The sequence below is a fragment of the Agaricus bisporus genome (assembly GCF_000300575.1).
Source record: "Agaricus bisporus var. bisporus H97 unplaced genomic scaffold AGABI2scaffold_4, whole genome shotgun sequence".
NCBI classification, from domain to species: Eukaryota; Fungi; Basidiomycota; class Agaricomycetes; order Agaricales; family Agaricaceae; genus Agaricus; species Agaricus bisporus.
Window position 1 is genome coordinate 555634 of NW_006267367.1, and position 21352 is coordinate 576985.

At 47.5% G+C, this 21352-nt stretch overlaps 8 protein-coding genes across 8 annotated transcripts; 4 read left to right on the forward strand and 4 right to left on the reverse strand.

Moving 5' to 3' along the window:
• Window positions 1–68: 68 nt before the first annotated feature.
• On the reverse strand, window positions 69–1139 carry AGABI2DRAFT_177649 (hypothetical protein). Its single transcript, XM_006459852.1, has 4 exons — window positions 623–1139; window positions 464–564; window positions 346–411; window positions 69–298 (listed from the first exon to the last, which is right to left on the reverse strand). Exons 1-4 carry the CDS (start codon window positions 1131–1133, stop codon window positions 110–112), a joined length of 867 nt encoding a protein of 288 aa, XP_006459915.1. The 5' UTR covers window positions 1134–1139; the 3' UTR covers window positions 69–109.
• A 696-nt stretch (window positions 1140–1835) lies between these two features.
• On the reverse strand, window positions 1836–4506 carry AGABI2DRAFT_191700 (hypothetical protein). The gene is made up of 7 exons (XM_006459853.1): window positions 3951–4506; window positions 3786–3905; window positions 3641–3736; window positions 3145–3586; window positions 2291–3092; window positions 1937–2230; window positions 1836–1871 (listed from the first exon to the last, which is right to left on the reverse strand). The coding sequence occupies exons 1-5, from the start codon at window positions 4300–4302 to the stop codon at window positions 2492–2494; spliced, it is 1611 nt and encodes a 536-aa protein (XP_006459916.1). The 5' UTR covers window positions 4303–4506; the 3' UTR covers window positions 1836–1871; window positions 1937–2230; window positions 2291–2491.
• A 136-nt stretch (window positions 4507–4642) lies between these two features.
• AGABI2DRAFT_191701 (mitochondrial NAD-homo-isocitrate dehydrogenase LysB) lies at window positions 4643–6586 on the forward strand. Its single transcript, XM_006459854.1, has 11 exons — window positions 4643–4781; window positions 4841–4962; window positions 5016–5060; window positions 5110–5203; window positions 5254–5322; window positions 5374–5505; window positions 5556–5707; window positions 5758–5775; window positions 5828–5875; window positions 5929–6009; window positions 6059–6586. Exons 1-11 carry the CDS (start codon window positions 4683–4685, stop codon window positions 6282–6284), a joined length of 1086 nt encoding a protein of 361 aa, XP_006459917.1. The 5' UTR covers window positions 4643–4682; the 3' UTR covers window positions 6285–6586.
• Window positions 6587–6871: 285 nt separating this feature from the next.
• Window positions 6872–9738, forward strand: AGABI2DRAFT_116877 (hypothetical protein; the record flags this gene model as incomplete). The annotated part of the gene is made up of 4 exons (XM_006459855.1): window positions 6872–6974; window positions 7038–9115; window positions 9174–9511; window positions 9576–9738. The coding sequence occupies 4 exons, from the start codon at window positions 6872–6874 to the stop codon at window positions 9736–9738; spliced, it is 2682 nt and encodes an 893-aa protein (XP_006459918.1).
• Window positions 9739–9978: 240 nt separating this feature from the next.
• AGABI2DRAFT_116878 (hypothetical protein) lies at window positions 9979–16645 on the forward strand (the record flags this gene model as incomplete). The annotated part of the gene is made up of 8 exons (XM_006459856.1): window positions 9979–10424; window positions 10485–10665; window positions 11046–11225; window positions 11278–11467; window positions 11521–12118; window positions 12172–14708; window positions 14764–16201; window positions 16261–16645. 8 exons carry the CDS (start codon window positions 9979–9981, stop codon window positions 16643–16645), a joined length of 5955 nt encoding a protein of 1984 aa, XP_006459919.1.
• Window positions 16646–16923: 278 nt separating this feature from the next.
• On the reverse strand, window positions 16924–18633 carry AGABI2DRAFT_116879 (hypothetical protein; the record flags this gene model as incomplete). The annotated part of the gene is made up of 2 exons (XM_006459857.1): window positions 16924–17122; window positions 17174–18633. The coding sequence occupies 2 exons, from the start codon at window positions 18631–18633 to the stop codon at window positions 16924–16926; spliced, it is 1659 nt and encodes a 552-aa protein (XP_006459920.1).
• Window positions 18634–18826: 193 nt separating this feature from the next.
• On the forward strand, window positions 18827–19998 carry AGABI2DRAFT_116880 (hypothetical protein; the record flags this gene model as incomplete). The annotated part of the gene is made up of 3 exons (XM_006459858.1): window positions 18827–19390; window positions 19438–19826; window positions 19890–19998. The coding sequence occupies 3 exons, from the start codon at window positions 18827–18829 to the stop codon at window positions 19996–19998; spliced, it is 1062 nt and encodes a 353-aa protein (XP_006459921.1).
• AGABI2DRAFT_219358 (hypothetical protein) lies at window positions 19951–21281 on the reverse strand (the record flags this gene model as incomplete). Its single annotated transcript, XM_006459859.1, has 5 exons — window positions 19951–20384; window positions 20438–20711; window positions 20760–20905; window positions 20955–21114; window positions 21165–21281. 5 exons carry the CDS (start codon window positions 21279–21281, stop codon window positions 20038–20040), a joined length of 1044 nt encoding a protein of 347 aa, XP_006459922.1. The 3' UTR covers window positions 19951–20037.
• Between the last annotated feature and the right edge of the window lie 71 nt (window positions 21282–21352).

The window sequence follows — 21352 nt, forward strand, 5'->3', positions numbered from 1 at the left end:
ATTGACGCACGGGCATAAGAGGAAGACGGAGTGAAGTCATCTTGCCAGTCGAAGTGTTCACTTGGTGTATGTGTCGACTTCGTACACCTCAAATTAAAATAGCAAATGATCAAGAAGCTGATTCCGGAGTCAATGCTTCGAGGAGAGCTTGAGCTCGAGCCTTTTTTTGATCATCATTGTTAGATGGGGTAGGGGTATCTATGATAGGCCCGCCAGCAGATACCGATTTATCTGGAACTTCACTAGCTTCACTGGTGGTGTTTTCATTTAGCGTATCTTTGCATATTTTGAGTATGTTCTAATAGAAATTGAGAGGTAGAATTGAAATGGAATGGAATGGCTCACCTCGCGTGTATTTCCTTGAACAGCGGAGAGATATTTCACAACAAGGTTTTCATATTTTTCCGGTATCTAAATAAATCTGTCAATCTTAGGGAGATGTGGAATGATGAAGGTCAAGCACGGATTGGAAGTTCCATAGATTGCGAACTAGCCAGTTTTGTTTCGCTTTGTTGAATTTCCAGTTGTTTGGCTCGTGAAATCGACGAAAAGCATAGGACAGTGCTATAAGCAATTATATTTTAGTAAATGTTAGACAAGGGAAACATGGAGAGAGGAATACCTTTGCTTGCTTGTTCAGGTAAATCAGTTTCCTTATCTTGTTCAGGATCGACAAATCCTGTTTTATTTTTGCGACTCTTTTTTGATTTTTTGTGGGTGGTCTTTGGAGTTTCCTCCTCGTTTTCTTCAGCTGATTTCGATTCTATCCTTTCTTTCGAATCATTGGACTCTTGTTCATCTGCCTTGCGTGTCTTTCTCTTTTTTTTCTTCGGCAAAGTTATAGTGTCAGCCTCGTCGTCGTTCATCTCAATGTTCCTCTTGCGATTTTTCTTTTCCCGCTTCGGCATCACTGCATCTTCCTCGACTACAACGACATCGTCTTTCTGCGCTTCGCTCTTGTTCTTCTTTCCCTTCCTTTCTTTCTTACGCGTTTCCTTTTCCGATTCGTTTACAGAGGCATCTCCTTCCTCTTTATCTTGATGTTTTTTGTTCTTCTCCTGCGTCTCATCGTTTTCTTTCCGGTTTTTCGATTTTTTGCGCAGATGATTATCGTCATTAATGACAGAAGTCATTAGGATGATCAAGTAAAAAAAGGAAAAAGAAGCTGGAAACTCCGTAAGGCGATCCTGAATCCTGGCACTAATCCAGGCACACGTGGCCCACGTGCCATCAGCTCAACCTCGCGTGCCCCAAGTCACCTCTGTCATCGACTCACCACACTCTTAGAGTCTTCACTCCTCCCTCAGAATCCCTTTTCTTCTCTCTATTCCTATTGATCCCCTCATCTGAAACTCCATGGGCCTTTCCCTATCAACTCTCTTTAATTCATTGTCATCGCTGGTTCGATGGAGTAAAGATCAGGACGTACGGATCCTTATGCTGGGTTTGGACTCTGCCGGAAAGGTAACGTGGTTGGCTCTTGTTTACCAAAAACTTGAGTTACTTTTTTTGTTTTTTGATGATGGTTGAATATGCTTTATGTAGACTACTATTCTGTATCGGTTACAAGTGAGGATTTTCTTCTTATGTTCTTTCCCTTCCCCCAGGTTTGCTGACTAGTCATGCTCAGATTGGCGAGGTCGTGTCAACTATTCCCAGTATGATGAATGTTTACTCTCGGTAGAGATATAGCAGTATTGACGTTACATCTCACCCAGCTATCGGATTCAATGTAGAAACCGTTCAAGTAAGCTTTTCTGTTTTCTGTTCCCGGCATCTTTCATTGCACACTAAAATTTATCTCATTCTCTGCCTCAGTATAAGAACATCAAGTTCCAAGTATGGGATTTGGGTGGACAATCAAGTATTCGGTAACTATATCTTATATGTTTTCACCGATATTTTCCAGTCAATCCTCATTCCCCCCTTCTTGAAGACCATACTGGCGATGCTACTTCCCAAACACATCAGCAATCATCTATGTCATAGACTCATCCGATCATGCACGTCTCGCAACGTCACGGACAGAGTTGCTAACAATGCTCTCAGAAGAAGAACTCAAGGGTGTTCCTCTTCTCGTTTTCTGTAACAAGCAAGATATCGAAGGTGCCTTGAAGCCGGAGGAAATCAGTGATCAACTTGGGTTGGCTGGTGGGGAGAAATCACGGCCGTGGAGTGTGAGAGGCAGTTCAGCGACAAAGGGTGAGGGTCTTGAAGATGGGCTGGATTGGTACGTCGTTGAATATATACCTGCTCGAATTTCGGGAATCTTAAGACATGACCTTTGTAGGCTTGTGAATGCAATTCAGGAGAAATGAAGCACCTCCGGATAATCTTTGTCTGAATATGAGGTATACCGTATCTTGTAATTTATTTCTTGGCTTGCAGACATTTCTCAAGACGTTTCACAAGCATTGTCAGAATTCCATGCCTTGCGAAGTCTAAAATAGATATGGACAATGTTGCGGCTTCTAATGCTATACAAAGGATATTATTGTATCGCCTGCTTCGACCAAGACCAGTCCCACTTTGCCTCATCAGGTTTCTCCTGACATTGTCGATACACTTCAACATCAGGTCTCCACACATGAACTGTACCGTCATCTGCGCACGTGGCTAAAGATCCATCCGCCCAATCCACAGCACCTATTTCCCCCGCTTGTCCGGGTAGTTCAATTGCACGTTCCGATTCTACTGGCCCACATGAGCGTCCTGCTTCCGAGACCTCGAAAAGGAAGCTGCTGGATTTGGGATTACTTGCGCCGCAGGCAAGCCAATTTCCACAAGGTGAAATTGCTAGACCGGCATAGAAAGAGGCGGTTTGCATGGCATCGTCAACATAACCAATTGTTTGGCTAGCAAGCGTTGGCAATGTGTAAGTATGTATCCTTGAATCCTGACCCAAGCCAAATATGAGGCCTGCCGTCGGGCCAAATCCTTTGGCAAGGCTGATGATACCTCTCGGCCGTCTCGAACCATGGAAAGTTGTAGGATCCATGGGTGTCGAGTACAATACCGGAGGCGGCTTAGGTTTTGTCGAGCGAGATTTTCGTGGGGTTTCGGGTTTGCGTAGATCCCAGAAACGCAGGATTCTGCATTTTTCTATTAATTATCATTTCAACAAGCGAGTTTTATGAAACTTACCCATCGAAAGCACCACTACTGATAAGGCCGTACGGTTCTCCTTCCGGATAGACGAGGCTAGTCACTGTTTTCGGTCTCGGCATATTCTTTTTCGTTTTTCTAACCTTTGGTTTGGTTGGGTCTTCGTGTGCTCCTGGAATTACGATCACCGGCTCCAAGACGTACAAATCATCCGATTTGGTCGTGCTAGTTCGTAGATCCCATAAACTGATCGCCCCATCCCTTCCACCAGTTGCCAGCAACGCATTGTTGATTGGGTCCCAAGCTGCCGTCTTCACAGTACTTGCATGTCCATGAAGAACATGGGTGGTAACATTATTCTCAACACAGGTTATACGTGATGAATGATCGCCCGAGCAAGTCACAATCATGGTATCAGTCGTGTCCCACTTGACGTCAAATACACCATCTGCATGAGGCTGAAAGATTTGGCGTGTCGGTTCTACCCGAAGGAGTGAGGGTAAATTCAAACTAGAAGCAGAAGCAGACAAATTACCAGGATCCCATGGCTTTCGCTTTGAAGTATTGATGACCTGCAGAGTGCCTTCTTCTGTCGCAACAGCAAGCAGTGGTGAACCACCGGACTTCGCTCCTGGTTGACACAATTATTTAAAGTTCGTAAGGGAAAGAATATCACGTACTATGGGAATATGCACAAGCATAGGGAGGAGTCAAGAACGAATCGGCATTGATCGATTGACAGCTGTAGATATCTGCTTTGAGGGAAGAAACAAACGACTCCAGAATGGGTCGGGTAGTAACTGATCTGTGTTAGATATTTGTAGATCCTCAAAAAAAGACAGTACCATTCAGTCTTCTATATGTATGAGCCGACATAGTTGTAAAGGCAGATTGAATATGAAATGCAGTCCGCCGACGCGCCGGTACTACAGGCTCATCCTCATCACTCTCTTCAAACAGAGCTGAGTCTTCTTCCTCAGTCTCATCTTCTGAATTCCCAGAAACCGCCTCGCAAGTTTTCGCTCGCTTTTGTTTATTCTCGTGCGAATGCTTTTTGGCTGAACGTTTCCGAGAGGTTACAGTTTCTTTGGGGAGGGAGGTAGGAAGTGATGTCTTCTGCTTCCTGGAAGTGCTGGCAGTGAGATTAAGGCGATCTTCAAGAATTACACGAGAAACGTTTGCAGCTGAGAGACTCATGGGGAAGATGTACCGAAAGGAAGAGTGAAGCTGAACTGGTACCCCGACGCGTCGCGTCACAGCGTATGCAGCATGTCACAGCGACACGAGTCTCGAAGGAGCCTTGGGGTCTGATTATTCTGCTTGACAGAGTCAAGGCTGGTCTGATGGCCAACGAGAGTGAATGGCGGGGTTTTCGCAGCGAGAACGAGGCCTGAACGTCGAACTCAAAGACTTTGGTGTCCGAATTTGGTTATGACCCATGTCCCACCCGCGTCCTCATTCCCGTCACTGCACGTGAACCCGTCGGCCGACCCGTTCAATTTCGGATCACCCGGGCACTAGGGGAAGAACTTTGCATCTCTTATTTTATATTGCTTGAAATTCTCTTTGGGCGCAAAATGTTCAGAACAGCAACAAGATCGCTTTCGACGGCCGCCAGGCGTTCCCTGAAGATCGGTGTCATACCCGCTGATGGAATCGGCAAAGAAGTTATACCCGTATGTACGCGCTTCTGCTCGTTAATACGTGTGACTTATTGGTGTCATGTTTCTCGAAGGCTGCCACACGAGCCATTGAGGCATTAGGCTCTGACATCCCAAAACCCGAATTTATCGATCTCGTCGCAGGCTGGGAAACTTTTACGAGGACTGGCGTCGCACTGCCGAAAGAAACTGTCGAGTAAGATTTTATGCCCGACTTGGAGGGACCGAGCATGCTCAAGTAATTCTAAGAATCCTGCGTTCAGAGTGTGATTGTGCCCTATTTGGCTCAGTCAGGTATGTCCATTGTAGGCTGCACTCGTGAAAAGCTGACGACCAAATGTAGCTCTCCTTCGCGCAAGGTTGTTGGTTATTCATCTCCCATCGTTGCCCTTCGCAAAGAGCTAGACTTGTATGCAAACATTCGTCCAGTCAAATCGGTACGCTACGACGGGACTAGTAAAATGCGGGAAATGTTTAAGTCATCCAGGTTGCTCGCGAGCCCGGTCATGAGTCACCTGTAGATCTGATCGTTGTTCGAGAGAATACTGAATGCTTGGTACGTCAGCTGCTTAGGGATAACTTCGTATCTTACCTCATGTCATGATAGTATGTTAAGCAAGAGACGCTAACCACCGGAGAGAATGGTAAAGAAGCTCGTGCTACACGATTGATAACAGAACGAGCCTCCGGGAGGATAGGTCAAATGGCCTTTGAGCTTGCCTCAGCTCGTCCTCGCAAGGTAAGTACGCCAGCGGATTAATTCATCGTAAATATTGATAATGCGTTTAGCATCTGACCATTATACATAAATCCAATGTGCTTTCGGTTACCGATGGTCTGTTCCGCGAGACTGTGCGGGCAGTCCCGAAGCTTCCCAAAACTAATGGAAAATACGACGATGTGACAATTGCGGAGCAACTCGTAGATAGTGCTGTTTATCGGTATGACCCTATCATGTTGGTAATCTTTATGCTGACCAGCGACTGTAAAGCTTATTCCGTGAACCTGAGTGAGCCAATCCTGCTTTCCGAGGCATGTTCTCGTGCTGATACCAACTACAGGATCTTCGATGTCATGGTAGCTCCCAACCTTTATGGCGACATCATCTCGTGAGTGAAAATAACAGACGCGTCTTTGTCGCAGAGTCCTGACAGTTTGATAGCGATGCTGCCGCCGCTCTGGTCGGCTCTCTCGGGCTCATTCCATCCATTAATGCTGGAGATAGCTTTGTTATGGGCGAACCGTCAGTATTTCATTCGTCATCAGTACAATCACTAATATTTAAAATATAGAGTTCACGGATCGGCGCCGGACATTGAGGGTAAAGGAATTGCAAACCCCTTGGCCTCAATTCGCTCGGCGGCTTTGATGCTGCGCCACCTTGGCTACGATACTGGAGCCGACAAGCTTGATACAGCTGTTGATGCCGTCTTAAGAGATGGAAAAGTGCTGACACCTGACCTGAAGGGTAACAGCACCACTGAAGAAGTTCTTCAAGCTGTTCTGAAAAGATTGTAACCGTTGGTCAGGTTCAGCCATGATAATCCTACGAAAAGATATCACCATTTCAAAAAAATATCTAGTGTCGCTTTCCTAACGCGAACTTTTCGCAGCCTCCACATCAACTTACTAAATCTAATCCCACCAACGAACCTCGGTTACTCGACTGTCACATGAAATATAATCCTACAGCATTTTTAAGGATGAAGCGATGTTGGCTGTCATTGCTAGTGTGTCCAGGCAGAACCTAAAAGGAATAATAAGAAGCTCTAGCGAAAAGTTGGCATTGTTACCAGCAAGAAGACTCCCAGAGTCGCGCTTCTAGCGAGTGAAGAGAATGCTGCATGTTTCAACCAGCACTGACAAAGTGCTTGATACATAGCTCGCTGGGTCACGTGTAACTTTTGCTCGTAAAGTACAGCGCTGACTCTAAATGCTATTGAGCAGCGATGCGCGCTGTCTTCTCCCTTGTACTTGTTTCACGGCTTTCGGCCGGACGTTTTTCCCTTCACCTAATCTGTTGACAAACTTTCTCGTAATTTAAATTCGGAAGCCGCACGCGTTTCGATATAGAATCTTCCTTCGAAAGCTAAAGGTGCCGATTTATGGCAAAGAAGAACAGAGTCAGAGCCAGAGAGGACGACCAGCCATTCAAACCAGCAGGAAACAAGCCAGTCAAAGTTGTAACCTTTGATACTCCCAAATCAGGTCCGTAATGCCACCCAAAATCAAATATACCCGCATCAATACTCATTCCGAACCATCTTGCAGAATCCCCAGGACGGCCTCAATTTTCAAAGTTCCATGAAATATCAGATAACGAACCGGCGGCTTCAAGTCCGGCAGCGTGGGGACCATCGGCTTCTGATGGTTGGAATAATCCGTCATCCTTTGTCCTTCAGCCATCGTCTCCTCCAGTGTCCCATACTGTCCCGCCTCCCGCCTCTCAAGACGCGTGGGCGCCACCTCCAACCTCTCCACTTCCCCGTGCAAGCTCTACAGCGCCAGTCGGCGAGAAAACCAACCAGCGCTCCAATAAACTTATGATAGAGGAACCACATAATGAACACCAGGATTGGAACTTTCCTCCTCATCACGCCGATGCCAATCAGGGTCAATATGGGACTCCCGCCAGCAATGGTGGAGCACCTCTACCAGTACCTCCTACTCCCCAAGTGTTTTCCCCGATGGGTGCCGCGAAGTCCTTTGGCGCTATGGGAGCAACAACGAAGAATCCGGCACAATGGACCACTGCCAGTGAACAGGCCCGACAGTTTGCTCGCCCTCCCGCTATGTCCCGGCCCCCACCACAACAAGCACCAAAGCCATCCGCGCCTATACCTCCTCCCCCCGTAGCTGCACCATCTCACCCACAAATGTCTGCACATCAATGGGCGACGCGTTCAAAGGCAGCGCCAGCCTCACCGGCTGTTGCTGAGCGTTTTGGAAACAGAGATGACTATGCTATCGTTGCCGCTGCTTTGAATGGAGAAATTAAAAAAGCTCACTATAGTCGCAAAGGAGATCATTCAGGGAATGGTGGATTACCAGCAGCTTCAGGCCCTGGAGTTGCGGGATGGAGAAATAGTGACTGGAGTCAACAGGGCCGTGCTGGGTGGGGTGCGCATAGTAAAGGCAATGATGCAGGTGGGTTTACAAGATCGAAAGGAAGAAATGATGGATGGGGCAATACGAGTGATGCAGGATGGAGTCAGAGCGGGCGTTCAGGGCACCATCACCCACAAAAAGATCTGTCTCATTCTAGTTCAGCGATGCATCACGGATATTCGAAGAGTTGGCAGGCATGGGGCAAAGAAGGAAGAGTAGAGGCTGAAACAGAGTCAGACTTCGATGATGATGATGATGATGGTGATGAAGGTTTGTATGCTGAGCAACCCTCGAATGCGGTCGGAGGATGGGGAAATCAAGGCGATGGCGGGTGGGGAAAGCCAAGTGGTTCCGGGTGGGGAGATCAGGGTGGTAGTGAATGGAATCAAAATGCCGGTGGGATGGGCAGCAAAGGGGGTGGGAGGAAAGAGAAGGGTGGTTTTAACTCATCAGGAGGGGATGGATGGACTATGAACTCTCGTGGTGATGAATGGGGAGGTCAAGGAGGGGGAGGAAAATCGTCGAGAAAAGAAAACGGTGGTTGGGACACTTCAGGTGGGGATGGATGGACCACGAATCCCGGTGGCTGGGACAATGATCAAGGATTTGGAACAAATCAAAAATTTCCGGGCCAATCCAAGATGACCGCAGATCATTCAGGTATGGCTGGGACCAGGAATGATCTAACTCCGGAACAGCGATCTCAAATACTAAACAACTTACTCGACGACCCGCACGAGCAGAAGGCGCAGAAGAAACCTCTATACTCACATGGCGTCTCGTTGAGCGATAATCCAGTTCCTCATAAAGGTCACAATCAGGGACAGTCTTGGGGTCAACAGGACGGGTGGGGTCCAATTCATGAGGAGGATGAAGAGGACTCGGAAATTGATGATGCACACCCGCCTTCAATGGCACGATCCAATGCTCATGATCTCTGGAACAGCCAGCTCGACAACACATCCTATTCGATGCCCTCAAAAACGTTGACATACGCGTATAAGGATCTCAATACGTCATTAGACCCATCCAAACCAAGAAATAGTGTCAGCGATCATACAGCCGTTCAATTTGTGGAGTCTCACGGGACGGCTCTGAAGCCAGTTGAACAAGCTCTTTTCGGCAGAGCAAGGTGGGCCCAAGATAGAATCCATTGGATGTTCTCCCCTTACAAGGACGAACGGGTATCAACGCTTCTTACGTGGATAGAATCGATGTCTTACCACCTAGGAACTTTCGGTGTGAGTTTGGATCAGCTCAAATTTTATTTCCGATAGTTGACCTTCAATTGACTTGCAGCTTCATAAATTCCTACAGTCGAGAGAACGCGGGGCAATTATTACTAATGCCGCCTTTCGACTACCCGAATTTCCTGGTCAACCTGTTTTCGACTGGCTGACATTTGAGCAGCTCCAAGATACCATGGATAAAACCCTACAGGAATCTGTAGTGTTCTATGATCCGGGTGCTCAAGTCATTGTATACGTTCTCCTACCGTCCCAGACTGGCAGAAGTGTAGCCATGTGGAGGAGAAAGATCAATGTTCCGAATAATGCACGAGTTACGTACAAAGCTCCTATAACTCAGGCCTTAGCCGGCTTGAAGAAGAAGGAGGATTATGTCGTGTATGTTGACCGGTGAGTATCTGAAGGACACCTCTGCAATATAAAGGTGTTGGAAGTACTGATGACTGCACTCTAGAATACCTATGAAGCCCGAAGATCCGGATAAACCCAAGGCTCCGGATGTGCAAAAGGCTGCAACCGGGATCATTCCCAAACCTCCAACGAAGAAACTTGTTAAAAATCCATCCGTTCCAGCGAAAAAACAAAAGCGGAAGAAGTGGTGGCAAATATTTAAATGATTTGTGCTATTTTTTTTCCTCGCATTATTTTCTATGTCATTGTTCATTTACTTTCATTTGATGTTTTCATGCTGTAACGTTTTCGTCAATACTGTATTCACTGCTATACCCCATCATGTACTCCTAGCACATTACTCACTCGTTCTAATGCTCGTATGATATAATAAGAAATCTCGACCACGTGAACTACTGAGTATACTTATCGAGTTGATTCAGGTGGCTCTTTCTACTACATATCTCATGGAGGATCAAAGACTGCCCAGCGATGGTCCGACCCGTCCGGTTAGTGCAGCGAGTCGACCGCCGCAGAGTGAACTGGATGTGACCGGCAAGGAAGATCGGTTTTTCACCCCTTACAAACGTCTTGCTATTGTAACTGGCATCCTTCTGCCCATTGCTACAATCCCGTATATTCTTTCAAAGAGGCGCATGTTTGGTCTACAGCGGAGATGCGAAGAGCTGAATTTCAAAGTGAACGTCGTGCAGAGACAACTGAACGCCAGCTTTTCGCAATTGTCGATGCTTAAGGATGAACAGGCGAGGATGAGAGCGTTGCTTCATGATGTGAAGCAGAGAACAGATGACCTGGAACAGAATGCACGGCAACATGCTTTGGAGCAAACCCGAAGGAACGAGATGATGCGGTCGGATCTGCGGAGGACACTGGAGGAGATTGAACAGATGCGGTAAATAGTACTTGTTTAGCCTTGGGTCTAAAGATTGCCTATGGGATCACACACTCACAGGACTCAATCCGCGGCTCTTGAAACGCTCGGACCGTCGTTGGCTGATATCGCAGCCTTTATGCATGAAATGGAACTGCGGATGGGATTACAGAACAGCGATGAGAAGGACAGGCGGGGAATACATCGACTACGACTACGGGCAATGGAGGTGCAGAAGCTACTGCAGAAAGAAGGCGACAAGGTGCGTGTCCGGGTGTGTCGTGGCGAAGCGAGCTGATCCCGATAATCCTGTCAATGTAGAGTTAATGAGATTTCATTGTCTGGGTAGATATAATCATGGAAGACCTATTGTATGATAGCACTTATTATCCGGAAGTACGTAGAGCGGATCAATTAGCCACGGCCTCCAGTAAGGTTCCCACGTGCAAGTACGTTGTCCTCCCTGCCGCCGACTCCTTTCTTCTTTCCTCCCTTTCTACATGCTATAACTCCCAGGCACGGGACATGCGCATTCCATTTTCCCCCTGAATAACATATCTCCCACCCATTTACCCTCGTTTAAATCTTTCCGTGGTGACTCTTCCAATGTCAAATACAACTAGCCCATCCTCCAGCCCACAGCCGGCCAATCAACCCTTTGTCGTCCAAAATCCCACCGCCACAGCTTCTTTGATAGAACCTGATGTTGTTGCATCTATAGAACCGGAGAAACGAGGCGAGGAAGAGGCCTTGGAATCCCATGAAGTCATCGAACTGCAGGCCTTTAGTGAAAAGAAGCCGTGGATAGAGGAGAGAATCAAAGTGAGCATTCGACATTCAAGCTGGTTCTTCAGCGGTTTGACACCTCTCCCAGTTGTTGGACGACATGCCTCCCATAAATGTTTTCGTTGGTTTAGATGCTATCCGTATTTCTGCAGAAACTGTTCCCGGGCTTCCGACTCGTGTGCTTCTCGAGGAATGGATAGCAAAGCACGATGCTGTCGATAGAGAGACAGAGATTTTTGATACAGTGGAATTAGAGAAGTTGAGGCAATTGACAAAAGGTACGCATGGTGGTCATATTCACAAAGTTCCACGCGACTGATGTTCGCCTAAGCTGCTACACACAGAAACCTATCTCCAGCAGACACTGACGTTATTGAACTGACACTCACGACCATATTTTCTCTCGATAGATTATTACAACTGCTACGCGACCGCTCCGAATCTCTTGATCTCCTCAGCACTCGTATAACATGGGAAGAACATCGGTCAGCAGCTTGGGTTGAGCGGCGCACGATCATAGAAGACTTTACGCAGTTCATCATGAAACGGGCACGATGGAATGTTTCTATCTATGAAAGTCCGATGAAGGAGGAATATACTACCGGCAGACGGGGCTCGATCAATTCCTTCGCCTCCGTCGCCTCCGATTCATCAACAAACATACACTCTGCTGCGTATTCTCGTAGCGCACGCTTCAAATTGGCAGAACTTTTATCACGCGATGCAGCACATTTTGGAAGTCGTGTTACAACCCTCCGCCACGGAAGTATCGCATCGGCGGGCAAAGCCTTAGACAAACTCATTGATATAAGCAGGTCACCTGTGCCGGAGGAGCTTCTAGATGAACAGGATCGTATCGAAGAGAAGGGTATCAATGAGCTAGAGCAAATAGGTAAATTCGCTATGAGTCTTGTTATGCAATGGAGAAAGTGAGTTCGGACCCACTATAATTGCCTAAACGTGTTGAAATCGTCTTGTCTAGGGCTGATGAAATCCATGTTGAAACTATGAAGGACCAGACAACCGCTCAGAATCTTCTCGAGGAAATAGAGACAGCTAAACTACACCACCCAACTCAGAGACAATGCAACTCTTTCATCTCGCGAGCGGAAGCGCTTCTCAAACGGTTATCTGTTAGAGTCAATCCAGTTGTAACTCCACAGTTCTTCCCTCATCCAACACATCCCCTATTCGAGGACCAACGAGATTGTAACTCTCAGCTTGCGCAAATGTTGGCGGCAGAGATTCAGATGGTCACTGATTTGGTCAACAAGGCCCACATCTCTGCCAAGCAGTACCAAACGATGTATGAGGCGGTCAAAAGGCTCGATGTCGTCCTCGAGAACGCTATCAAAACCACGGCGGATTTCAAGTTCTACTTGGAACAGTTGGAAAATGGAGTATCGAGCAAAGATGGCGATGGTTCGGCTCCAAATCTTAGCACTGAGCGTTGTTTGGATTCTGCCCGCCATGCAGTCTTCTTGGCCCTTTGGCCTTCGGTCTCGGAAGCGATATCAGAGGCTGTTGAACGTACAAATGCTATGTTGCCCGAGTTCCAGATCTCGTTGACTCTTTTTGATGCGTCAGGTGTCAGGGATCCGGAGTACAGAAAACAGGCTGTAAATGAGGTTCAGCAGCTGCGAGATATCAAGGAAGAAGTGGAAGCTGCATATCGGGACATGCTGGTCAGGTTGGACTACTTACGACGAGCGCGGAGGATTGCTAGTAGTATTGATGGGGTCCAACAAGAGTTTGTGAACCTTCGACTTCAAATTACAGAGGCCATGGAGCGAACACGTTGGCGGCAAGATTCTCTCGGCTGCAATATGCCATTGACTCCCGATAGCGCACATACAATCATCGAAGATACTATTCAGCCTCCCGTCAACTTCTCGAGACAACTAGCTATCGTTGAACAGCGTATCGTTGACGAAGTTGATAACCCTTACTCTTCTCTATCTCGGCAAATCGAACCTCCGCTAAAGGAGTATTTCGCGCGTCGAATTGCCGCTATAAAGGCATTTTCTCAATCATGCGGAGAAATGATCAACACACTCGCTGCTCTACAACGACAGGCATCCGTGATGAGTTCGGTTCGGGAAGAATGTCACAGTCTGCAGCTTCGAATCGAGGACGCCAAGGTACGCTCAGCAGCCATAGCTGAGGGTATCTTAAACGATGTACCTTCCAATGATCAAGCGATTGACGATGTTGCTGAATTTCATGTTGAAGCTGACTGTATACAAGAGCTTGTTCGAGCCTTTACGGATGGTTTAGTGTTCCAGGTTCCATTTATTACTCGACAATCACCCTCGGCATCTTTGGGTGGTCGTTCTTCGCAGCGGCGTTCACTTTCCATTGATCCTGCCACCTCTTTCCCAGGTGCCCACGAAAGACACTTCGATCTCCCTGCTGTCGATGCTGCTGTACGAGCGGATTGTAATGCTTATACTATAAGACTTGCAGGCGAGGTGGAGAGTCTTCTGAAGTGCAAACACCACTTGGCATTGGCACACTTGTCAAAGGATCTGGATGCTCAACTCACAAACACCATTGGCGAGATATACAGTGCGACTCAGGAGTTGAACAGCTGGAAAGCATATCGGGACCGATTTGCGAGGGATGAAAGCTATCTGGAATCTCTCAATTTCCTCCTGAAAACTGTCGAAGATTATCTTTCCACGTATCGAAAGAGTCTTAGCCAACGTTTCCCACCACATCGAGAACTTCTGCGTCAAATGGAATCCTTATCGGCAACGCTTGACCAACCTATACGTGAAGCGCTCTACATAGCGCGTGTACGAGGTGTGGATGACGCAGAGCTTCGATTTAATACATGGGTCGAGAACGCTTCATCTTTCAAGAACGAATTGGATCAAGCGATACGAGGTGAGCTTTTCCGTTTGAACGGGCTCAAGGAGGCGGAAGAGCGGCTACAGAAGGAAGAAGCACTACGTAAAAAGGCCGAAGAGGAGGAAAGGAGACGTCTGGAAGAAGAACAACGTTTGAAGGAGGAAGCTGAGAGAGAGGAAGCAGCGAGGATTGCCGAGGAAATGCGCATTCACCAAGAAAAAAAAATGTTGGCGACAATGGAGGCTGAGAAGTTGCGACTAGAGCAAGAAAGGATCGAGGCAGAGATGAAGGCTATGGCTGAAAAACAAAAAGCGGAAGCGGACCGACTACACTTGGAACGCCAGTACAATGTGACCATGGAGGCCGAACGATTATTAGCACAAAAGCAACGGGATGAGTTATCATTGAAACTGCGGCGACTGGAGGAAGAATTAAATGCAACCAAGCGGCTTCAACGTGACCAACAGAGGACCTCTGCCGAGCAGACTGCAAGAACGGTATCAGAACTCGAAAATCAACGACGAGACCTCGAAGACCTACTCAAGGAGTATCGTGATAAGCTAGGAGCGCTCAAGACTCTGGAGAGTGAAGCACAGCGAGCCCAAACGACGCAGAAACAGTCTAAGAACATGCGCGAAACGCAAACGGAGACGGAACCCGATCAAGGTTCGTTGGTTGTAGCATATTTGTGGTGTACTCTGAATCTGATGTTCGTGGGTAGATGTGTTCGTACTCGAGGTATCCCCGGATATAGTCAACACTCGCACTGAAGCTATGTCGGAACTCGAAAATCGTATACATGCACTCCGAAGGCGACTGAGTGCACTCGGCCTAAAAAAGTTTTCTGATTCATCTGTCAACCTACCGACCGACAATCAGGTGCAAACCTACGACTATGAGTTGACAAAAGTCCAGGCTGAGGACGCATCGTTACCTGTCAGCGTTGCAAACCTGACCACCAACGCCATCTTGAGGTCTTTCCGGACTGAACTTAGAGTGGCTTCAGAACAAATGGAAAGGCTCAAGCGGCTAGCGGAATTGAATTCCAATTTCCAAATTTGCGATACAGCGCTCAGCGATCTGCTGGAACACATCGACAGTTATCCCGCTCTTCCTTCTATGACTATGTCATCCTTCTCAGATTCACAAGTGGCTACACCTGAGGATCAATTATCGGCGCGCATCAAATTCACCAATGATACTATCAACACAGCGGAAAATCTGGTTCGACCGTTTCTCGATGATTCTCGTGCGAGCGCTGAGCATTCGAGAATAACGCAAACCTGGGACGAGCTTCGTGACATGGCAAACGACAAACTAAGGGATAAGAAGTCTCGGCCTGGTAGTGCAGCCAGTACGCATGGAAATTCCGGGAGGAATAGTGTTACCTCCATTAGAACAGGTAGCGACCGATCCTCGCAGGGCAAAAAAGCTACTTACAGTGGCATATCTAATGCGAAACCATCTCAAACTTCACGGGGTCGGTTGCTCGCACCGCCACCTCCCATACAGTCACAACGAAGAGTTGTATCTGGGGGAGCTGAATCTTCACGTTCGTCAAGCAGAATGTCGGTCTCATCGGCGCGTGCAACATCTGGATCATTCAATACTTCGTTGTATCAACCAACCTTTGCATCACGCCAACGAACTACAAGCTTGTCCTCAAATGCCCCAAGCGCTGCCCCAAGCGCTGCTCCCCCCCTACCCAAACGAGTTTCTCAGAGTCACGCTCGTACGAAGCCACGAGCAAACTCTAAAGCCAGTCGCCCTACCTCCCCCGCCATGCCGGAATTTTCTCGTACCACAACACGCTCATCACGTCCTTCACTAGGGGGTGGTGGAAATGGTTCTACTTGGGCTCGCGCTCCCAGAAATTCACTATCTTTTGTTCCCCCGCGTCCTCAAACACCAAAGAGGGAGAAGCCTCCTGTACGGAGAAAATACGTACCCAACCCTAAGAGCAAGCTCGATGTTGCCGTTGGAGACGTTGTAAACAACCTGCCTATGGGTGTCAACGTGGAAGGGCTAACAGAGACATGGAAAGATCAGAGCGGAAAGTACTGGATCGGGAACTCGGACCCTAAACTTTGCTTTTGTCGTATCCTGCGGTCACAAACAGTCATGGTCCGCGTCGGTGGTGGATGGCAAGAATTGTCCAAGTGCGTTAAATTCGTCTATTGCACCTCTAGGATTTTATATTGATTTCCTTTTTTTGTAGGTTTATTAATAATCACATTGCCGATAGCTTTAGGATGTTGCCCGAATCACCCTCGCGTGCGAGAGTACAAGACGAAAAGTGGATCAGCTCCACAACGTTGTTAGAGGCTGCCGAAATCTCAGACTCGACAACGAAACCTCCGCCTATGCCTCCACGAACTCCTGAGCCCAAGTTTCCTTTTGTCCCGTCGTTTTCACTACTTACTCCTAGTGGTCAAAGTCCCCGGTCAATTGGGTCATCGCCTTCAACCAAGAGCTCTCCGTTAACACCTCTGCAATTCATGCGCCGGGCGGGACCTGAGTCGACATTGCTTCGACCTGTCACACCTACAAAACAGACGAGAATCAACAATCCACAGTCACCCCTCCGACTCTGGAGACCTTGAGGACTGCATATACATATCTATAAAGGACCTTTTTCGCTTTAATACGGTCGAATTGCTCTGTTGCATTTTCCCCCCCGGTTATTCATGCTTATTTATCGCTTTCATCCAAAATATTCTCCTTAGCATTACTCTGCCATTACAGAACTTGTATCTTGTATACCACGCTCACGACTTCGGACGCTACGTATCATGTCGTATCCTATTCATATCAAATATTGACTATACACGTTACTATTGTGTCGATTACATCCTTGATAGCTGTTAGGAACGCTAATAGTCTAGGTGCGGGACTGGCGCTTGAGTATTCGGCTCCGAGTGTTGTCCAGACTATGAGTTCGTTTCTGATGTCGTTTGAGAAGATCCTGTCGGACAAAGGCAGATACTCCAGAGGGACACAAGTCACATGTGAAAGGTCGGGTGCCGGTATGACTGAGTTCATGTCTCTTGCATTCATTCTTGCGAAGGAACCTCGCTGAACTGACGTAAACCAAGTTCAGAAAAGCAATACAACCATGACGGGCCACTCACCAATGAGAACATGCGAAAGGTCGCTGATCCAAATGACCTCCCACGTGTATAAGGATATGGTCGCGCCTTCGATTGAATTGATTGCAGCCATTTATATAACAACGGTACTCTTCCGTCAGCAGTCCCTGAGGGGTCAACTTTCCAGCGAATGAGAGTAACCATTTCTTGTCGTAATCCCGGCCTTGATTGCGCAATCGGTACCGTTCAGCTTTAGCCTTGAGTTCTTTGAGTTCGATTCCACGGTGAGCATCTAACACAGGTGTCCCATGGTTGATGGGAACGTTTGAGAACATAGATTCTTCCATGACGGGAGGAGAAGAGACAGACGCGAAAACATGCTTTACAACTTGCTTGGTGGCCCTTTTACCTCTTGGGCGAAGCTTACGTTTTGGAAGGCTCGGCAGAAAAGTAGACTGGTTGCTCGATGAGACACTGGCGGGAAGACTAGGCTCGTAGTCACTTTCTCGTTTACGTGGGATTGGCATTTCCAAAAATCGAAGATTTTCCGTAGTGAGAGGAACGGGATCGCTGGCAGGTTCCAGCGGCACTACAGGCACAGAGCCAGGAATTGTATTGCTCGTTTCCGTTTCGATGTCTCTTGAATCCAACTGTACCGAACAAGAAGCCTCCGGGGGCGGAAGTTGAGGAGGTTCAAGGTCCGACCGCGGGGGGAGAATATCTGCAGGATTAATGCCAAAGACAGGTGAATCGCGCAGGCGGAAGAGAGCATTTTGCGGATAAGCTGCATTGGACTGAAATTCCGGATTCATGTCATTTGAAATCATGCTATTGTACTGATGGTCTGCAGTCATTGACATATCAGCAGAATAGAAAGCGGGGAAAAAATAAGAGATACCTTGAGGACTAGCCCGAAGCTCTGAAGAGAGACTCTCGATCGTATGGCCAGAGATTTCTAATATCTTCTGCAGGATCCATGCTCCTTGTATATCGTGGGGAATGGGATTTGAAGGCTGTGGACTGACAGGAGTAAGAACAGAGGAGTCGCCAGCTATCTCGACCACAGGTCCTTCGTTCATGAGATCATAGATTTGCGGAGTCAATTCCGTCGGATAAAGCAATGTTTCTGTCAATACTTCTCCAGGGAGACTTGGGCCAGGGCCAAAATGAGAATCATAGCAGATCGCTTCCGTTGGCATAAACGTGGGTTGATTGTATATCATGTTGTGACCAGAACCAGAATTGTAAGAGCGAGTTGAACGTTCCAGCTGTTCCTTCTGAATGCTCGAAGGGTATATTATGCCAAGTCCTGTAGGACCACCAGAGTGAGAGAGACCATGGGAGATTTTGAGGGGTACATTAGATTGAAAGTCATCGCAGATATCCATTGCATCAGCAGGAGAAGCAGCACCGAAGGACCAGAGTGAAGACCTCGCCAGACCAGGGGGAGAGTAGGTATTGAGAGACGCCAGCGTCATATTTCCTGCGGGGCTAGTAAGCATAGATGTGTTTGTAGAGTAGAAGAGAGTGGTAGAAGATAGAAGAATGAAGTCTAAGGAATTAAAGGGAAATCTAAATCTAAGGAATGGATGTATGCGTGCGGCCTGAACTTGGTTGGCGAACCAAGTTTAAATGACGTTGTTTATTCCTATGTATTCAGTGAAGCAAAAATAGCAGTAAAATCTTGCCCTCTCTATGCTTAGACTCGTGATTCAAAGTCGAATACCGTGTCGACTCTCTCCAAGACTTCCGCTTTGTCGCCACGCATCGACACAAAGGCTTTCTGCGCGGAAAGACTGGAAGTTACCCGTTGCAGGGGGTGTTTTCATCGGTCTTGCCTCGCTTTATTTTTTTCTCCCGGACCCGTCTCGAAGCGCACCAACCTCTGCGAACAAACCCCTCTCGGCAAGCCACTTCACGCCCGCAACCGTTATTTCCAATGAGATATCCGGTCCCAATTCAAAGATACTCAAACTCCGCGTACCTCCACACCTCGTGATTAGAGACGAAAATGACCCAATAGGATTTGGACCTATCTGGTCCGTCTTCATAAAAGACGATGACATACAAGTAGAAAGGCCATATACACCGCTGGAAAGCATAGATGAAAACGGAAATATGGTTTTTTGGATAAAGAGGTACCCAAAAGGGGAAGTAGGACGGTGGTTGCATTCGAAGCAAGTCGGTGATACTGTTGAGCTTCGAGGCCCATTGAGAACATGGCCTTGGGATGAGGACAAATGGGATGAAATTGTTTTAGTAGGTCCTGGTCTATGATTTAATAAATATCCTCTGAAGCTTGCTAGATTTCCGGCGGCACAGGAATCACACCTTTCTACCAACTCCTTCGTCAAGTGTTCGACCACTCAACAATCATACCACAAAACACTTCTTTTACCTTGATACATTGTTCACGAACTCCCGAAGAAATGCCACCAGGGCAAATCCTTGGACCTTTAGCAGCCTATGCAGAAAAATATCCAAACAAGCTTAGACTAAAGTTGTTAGTTGACACCGATGACGGTTCACAACCAACGACTTCCTTACCTCTAGAAGTGGGACGCGTTAACGAACAGCATATAAAAAATAGTCTAGGTTTTTCTGAGCCTACACGCTGGCAAAAATTGTTTGGTAGGAAAGATACACGCCCTCCCATACCCGCTAAAACGTTATTTCTGGTGTGCGGTCCTGATCAGTAAGTGTACTCCCTCCTGCACATTTCATTAATATCCTTCATATGCTGAGCATTCTTGCATAGAATGGTTGCGGCGGTGTCGGGACCGTATGGACGAAATTTATCGCAGGGACCAACGCTTGGGGTCCTGGGCAGGCTTGGGGCGACATCCAAGCAAGTTTGGAAACTATGATATTTTATTTGGATGACCGTCAATTACAAAACCTTCGTCTTATGATTCTACAATCTTCCAATTGAGACGCTTTCCAGCCCAAAACGGAACAAGTTCATCTTGTCCCTGAATATACCTCTCTTCAACCAAGTACCCACCTTCAATTTTCCTCAATTGCACCGTCTTCCCATCCCTCGCAGGGCGCCGATAGAATGATCTGCCGAAATCACTCACAAAACCGACAAGATTCTGAAGGGCACCAAAGGAATCGAGAAGGTCTGCTACGAGTGGGAGGAGGATAGGTGAGGTATAGATACCCGCTGCACATGCATGGGTGGGGGTACTGGTGGATTTTGTATGTGGAGGATGAGGAGCGGAATCCGATCCCAGGAAGAACCGAGGGTGACCTAGCCGTTAAAAATCAATTCAGTCATAAATCAATAAATATTGACCGGTTGACCTTCTTTGATGACGGATCTCAAAGCCTCACGGTCATCAGGATACTTTGCGACGGGTTTACAAAAATTCCAAGATTGCCCTGCCCAATCATCTACGACGAGGGCCAGATGATGGGCCGTGATAGTACAAGCTACTGTCGACCCACAGGACTTTACCGCTTCGATGGCAGCCCGCGTTGTGGCATGTTCAAGGACGATACGAAGTCTTGGGAACGCATGATGAAGTTTAAATAGATGGGGAAGAAATTGAACTTCAGCATTAAGAACGTGTATATTCTGGTTTTTGGTTGGTTAAAATCAGGGAAAATTGCGACTGCAGCTCACAGTCTTAGTGTCAGAAGGCACCTCCCCGTGCAAGTTGAGAACCATATCAACCTCTTGCATGGCTTCGAATACCGGGTAGTAGGCTTCATATGATTCAATACCGCCGTCCGAGTTGGTTGTTACGCCTCGCGGATATGATTTGACGCCTTTTGGTGGTTGTTAATTGCAGCCATAGTGAAGTTGTGACTACCTTACCAACAATGCCAGCGGCACTCGCCTTCCGAATCTCTTCCGGTGTGAGATCTGGTGAGAGGTAAAGAGTCATCAAGTACTCGACATCGGAGTCTATTTTTTGGAGATCTGCTTTATATTTGAGAGCTTGGTCAGTGGTAGTGATGGGCGGTTTGAGGTTTGGCTGAACAGGCGATTGAACATTGCGGCGCAACGGAATGGAATAAGAGTCACCATGACGTATGCAAGGTGAAAGCCTCCCTTGCGGACATGAGGGGTGATGAGCTCCGAGAACGAGCCTTGTCTGAGATGGACATGAAAATCAGCCGGGGAGCTGATGTTGAGTGCCATTGAGGTTTCTATGTTTTATCTGACGCCCAATTTATCAATGTCGCGGGCACGTGACGTCGACACGAACATGA

Excerpts from the sequence above, each read along its gene's own strand:
- AGABI2DRAFT_177649 (XM_006459852.1), bottom strand. The coding sequence starts at position 1,133 with ATGACTTCTGTCATTAATGACGATAATCATCTGCGCAAAAAATCGAAA. Across the intron at positions 565-622 it reads ACCTGAACAAGCAAGCAAAG|CACTGTCCTATGCTTTTCGT; the intron begins GTATTCCTCTCT and ends AATTGCTTATAG. Across the intron at positions 412-463 it reads ATCTATGGAACTTCCAATCC|ATACCGGAAAAATATGAAAA; the intron begins GTGCTTGACCTT and ends AGATTTATTTAG.
- AGABI2DRAFT_191700 (XM_006459853.1), bottom strand. The coding sequence starts at position 4,302 with ATGAGTCTCTCAGCTGCAAACGTTTCTCGTGTAATTCTTGAAGATCGC. Across the intron at positions 3,737-3,785 it reads TGCTTGTGCATATTCCCATA|GAGCGAAGTCCGGTGGTTCA; the intron begins GTACGTGATATT and ends TGTGTCAACCAG. Across the intron at positions 3,093-3,144 it reads AGTAGTGGTGCTTTCGATGG|AATCCTGCGTTTCTGGGATC; the intron begins GTAAGTTTCATA and ends AGAAAAATGCAG.
- AGABI2DRAFT_191701 (XM_006459854.1), top strand. The coding sequence starts at position 4,683 with ATGTTCAGAACAGCAACAAGATCGCTTTCGACGGCCGCCAGGCGTTCC. Across the intron at positions 5,876-5,928 it reads CTTTATGGCGACATCATCTC|CGATGCTGCCGCCGCTCTGG; the intron begins GTGAGTGAAAAT and ends ACAGTTTGATAG. Across the intron at positions 6,010-6,058 it reads AGCTTTGTTATGGGCGAACC|AGTTCACGGATCGGCGCCGG; the intron begins GTCAGTATTTCA and ends TTTAAAATATAG.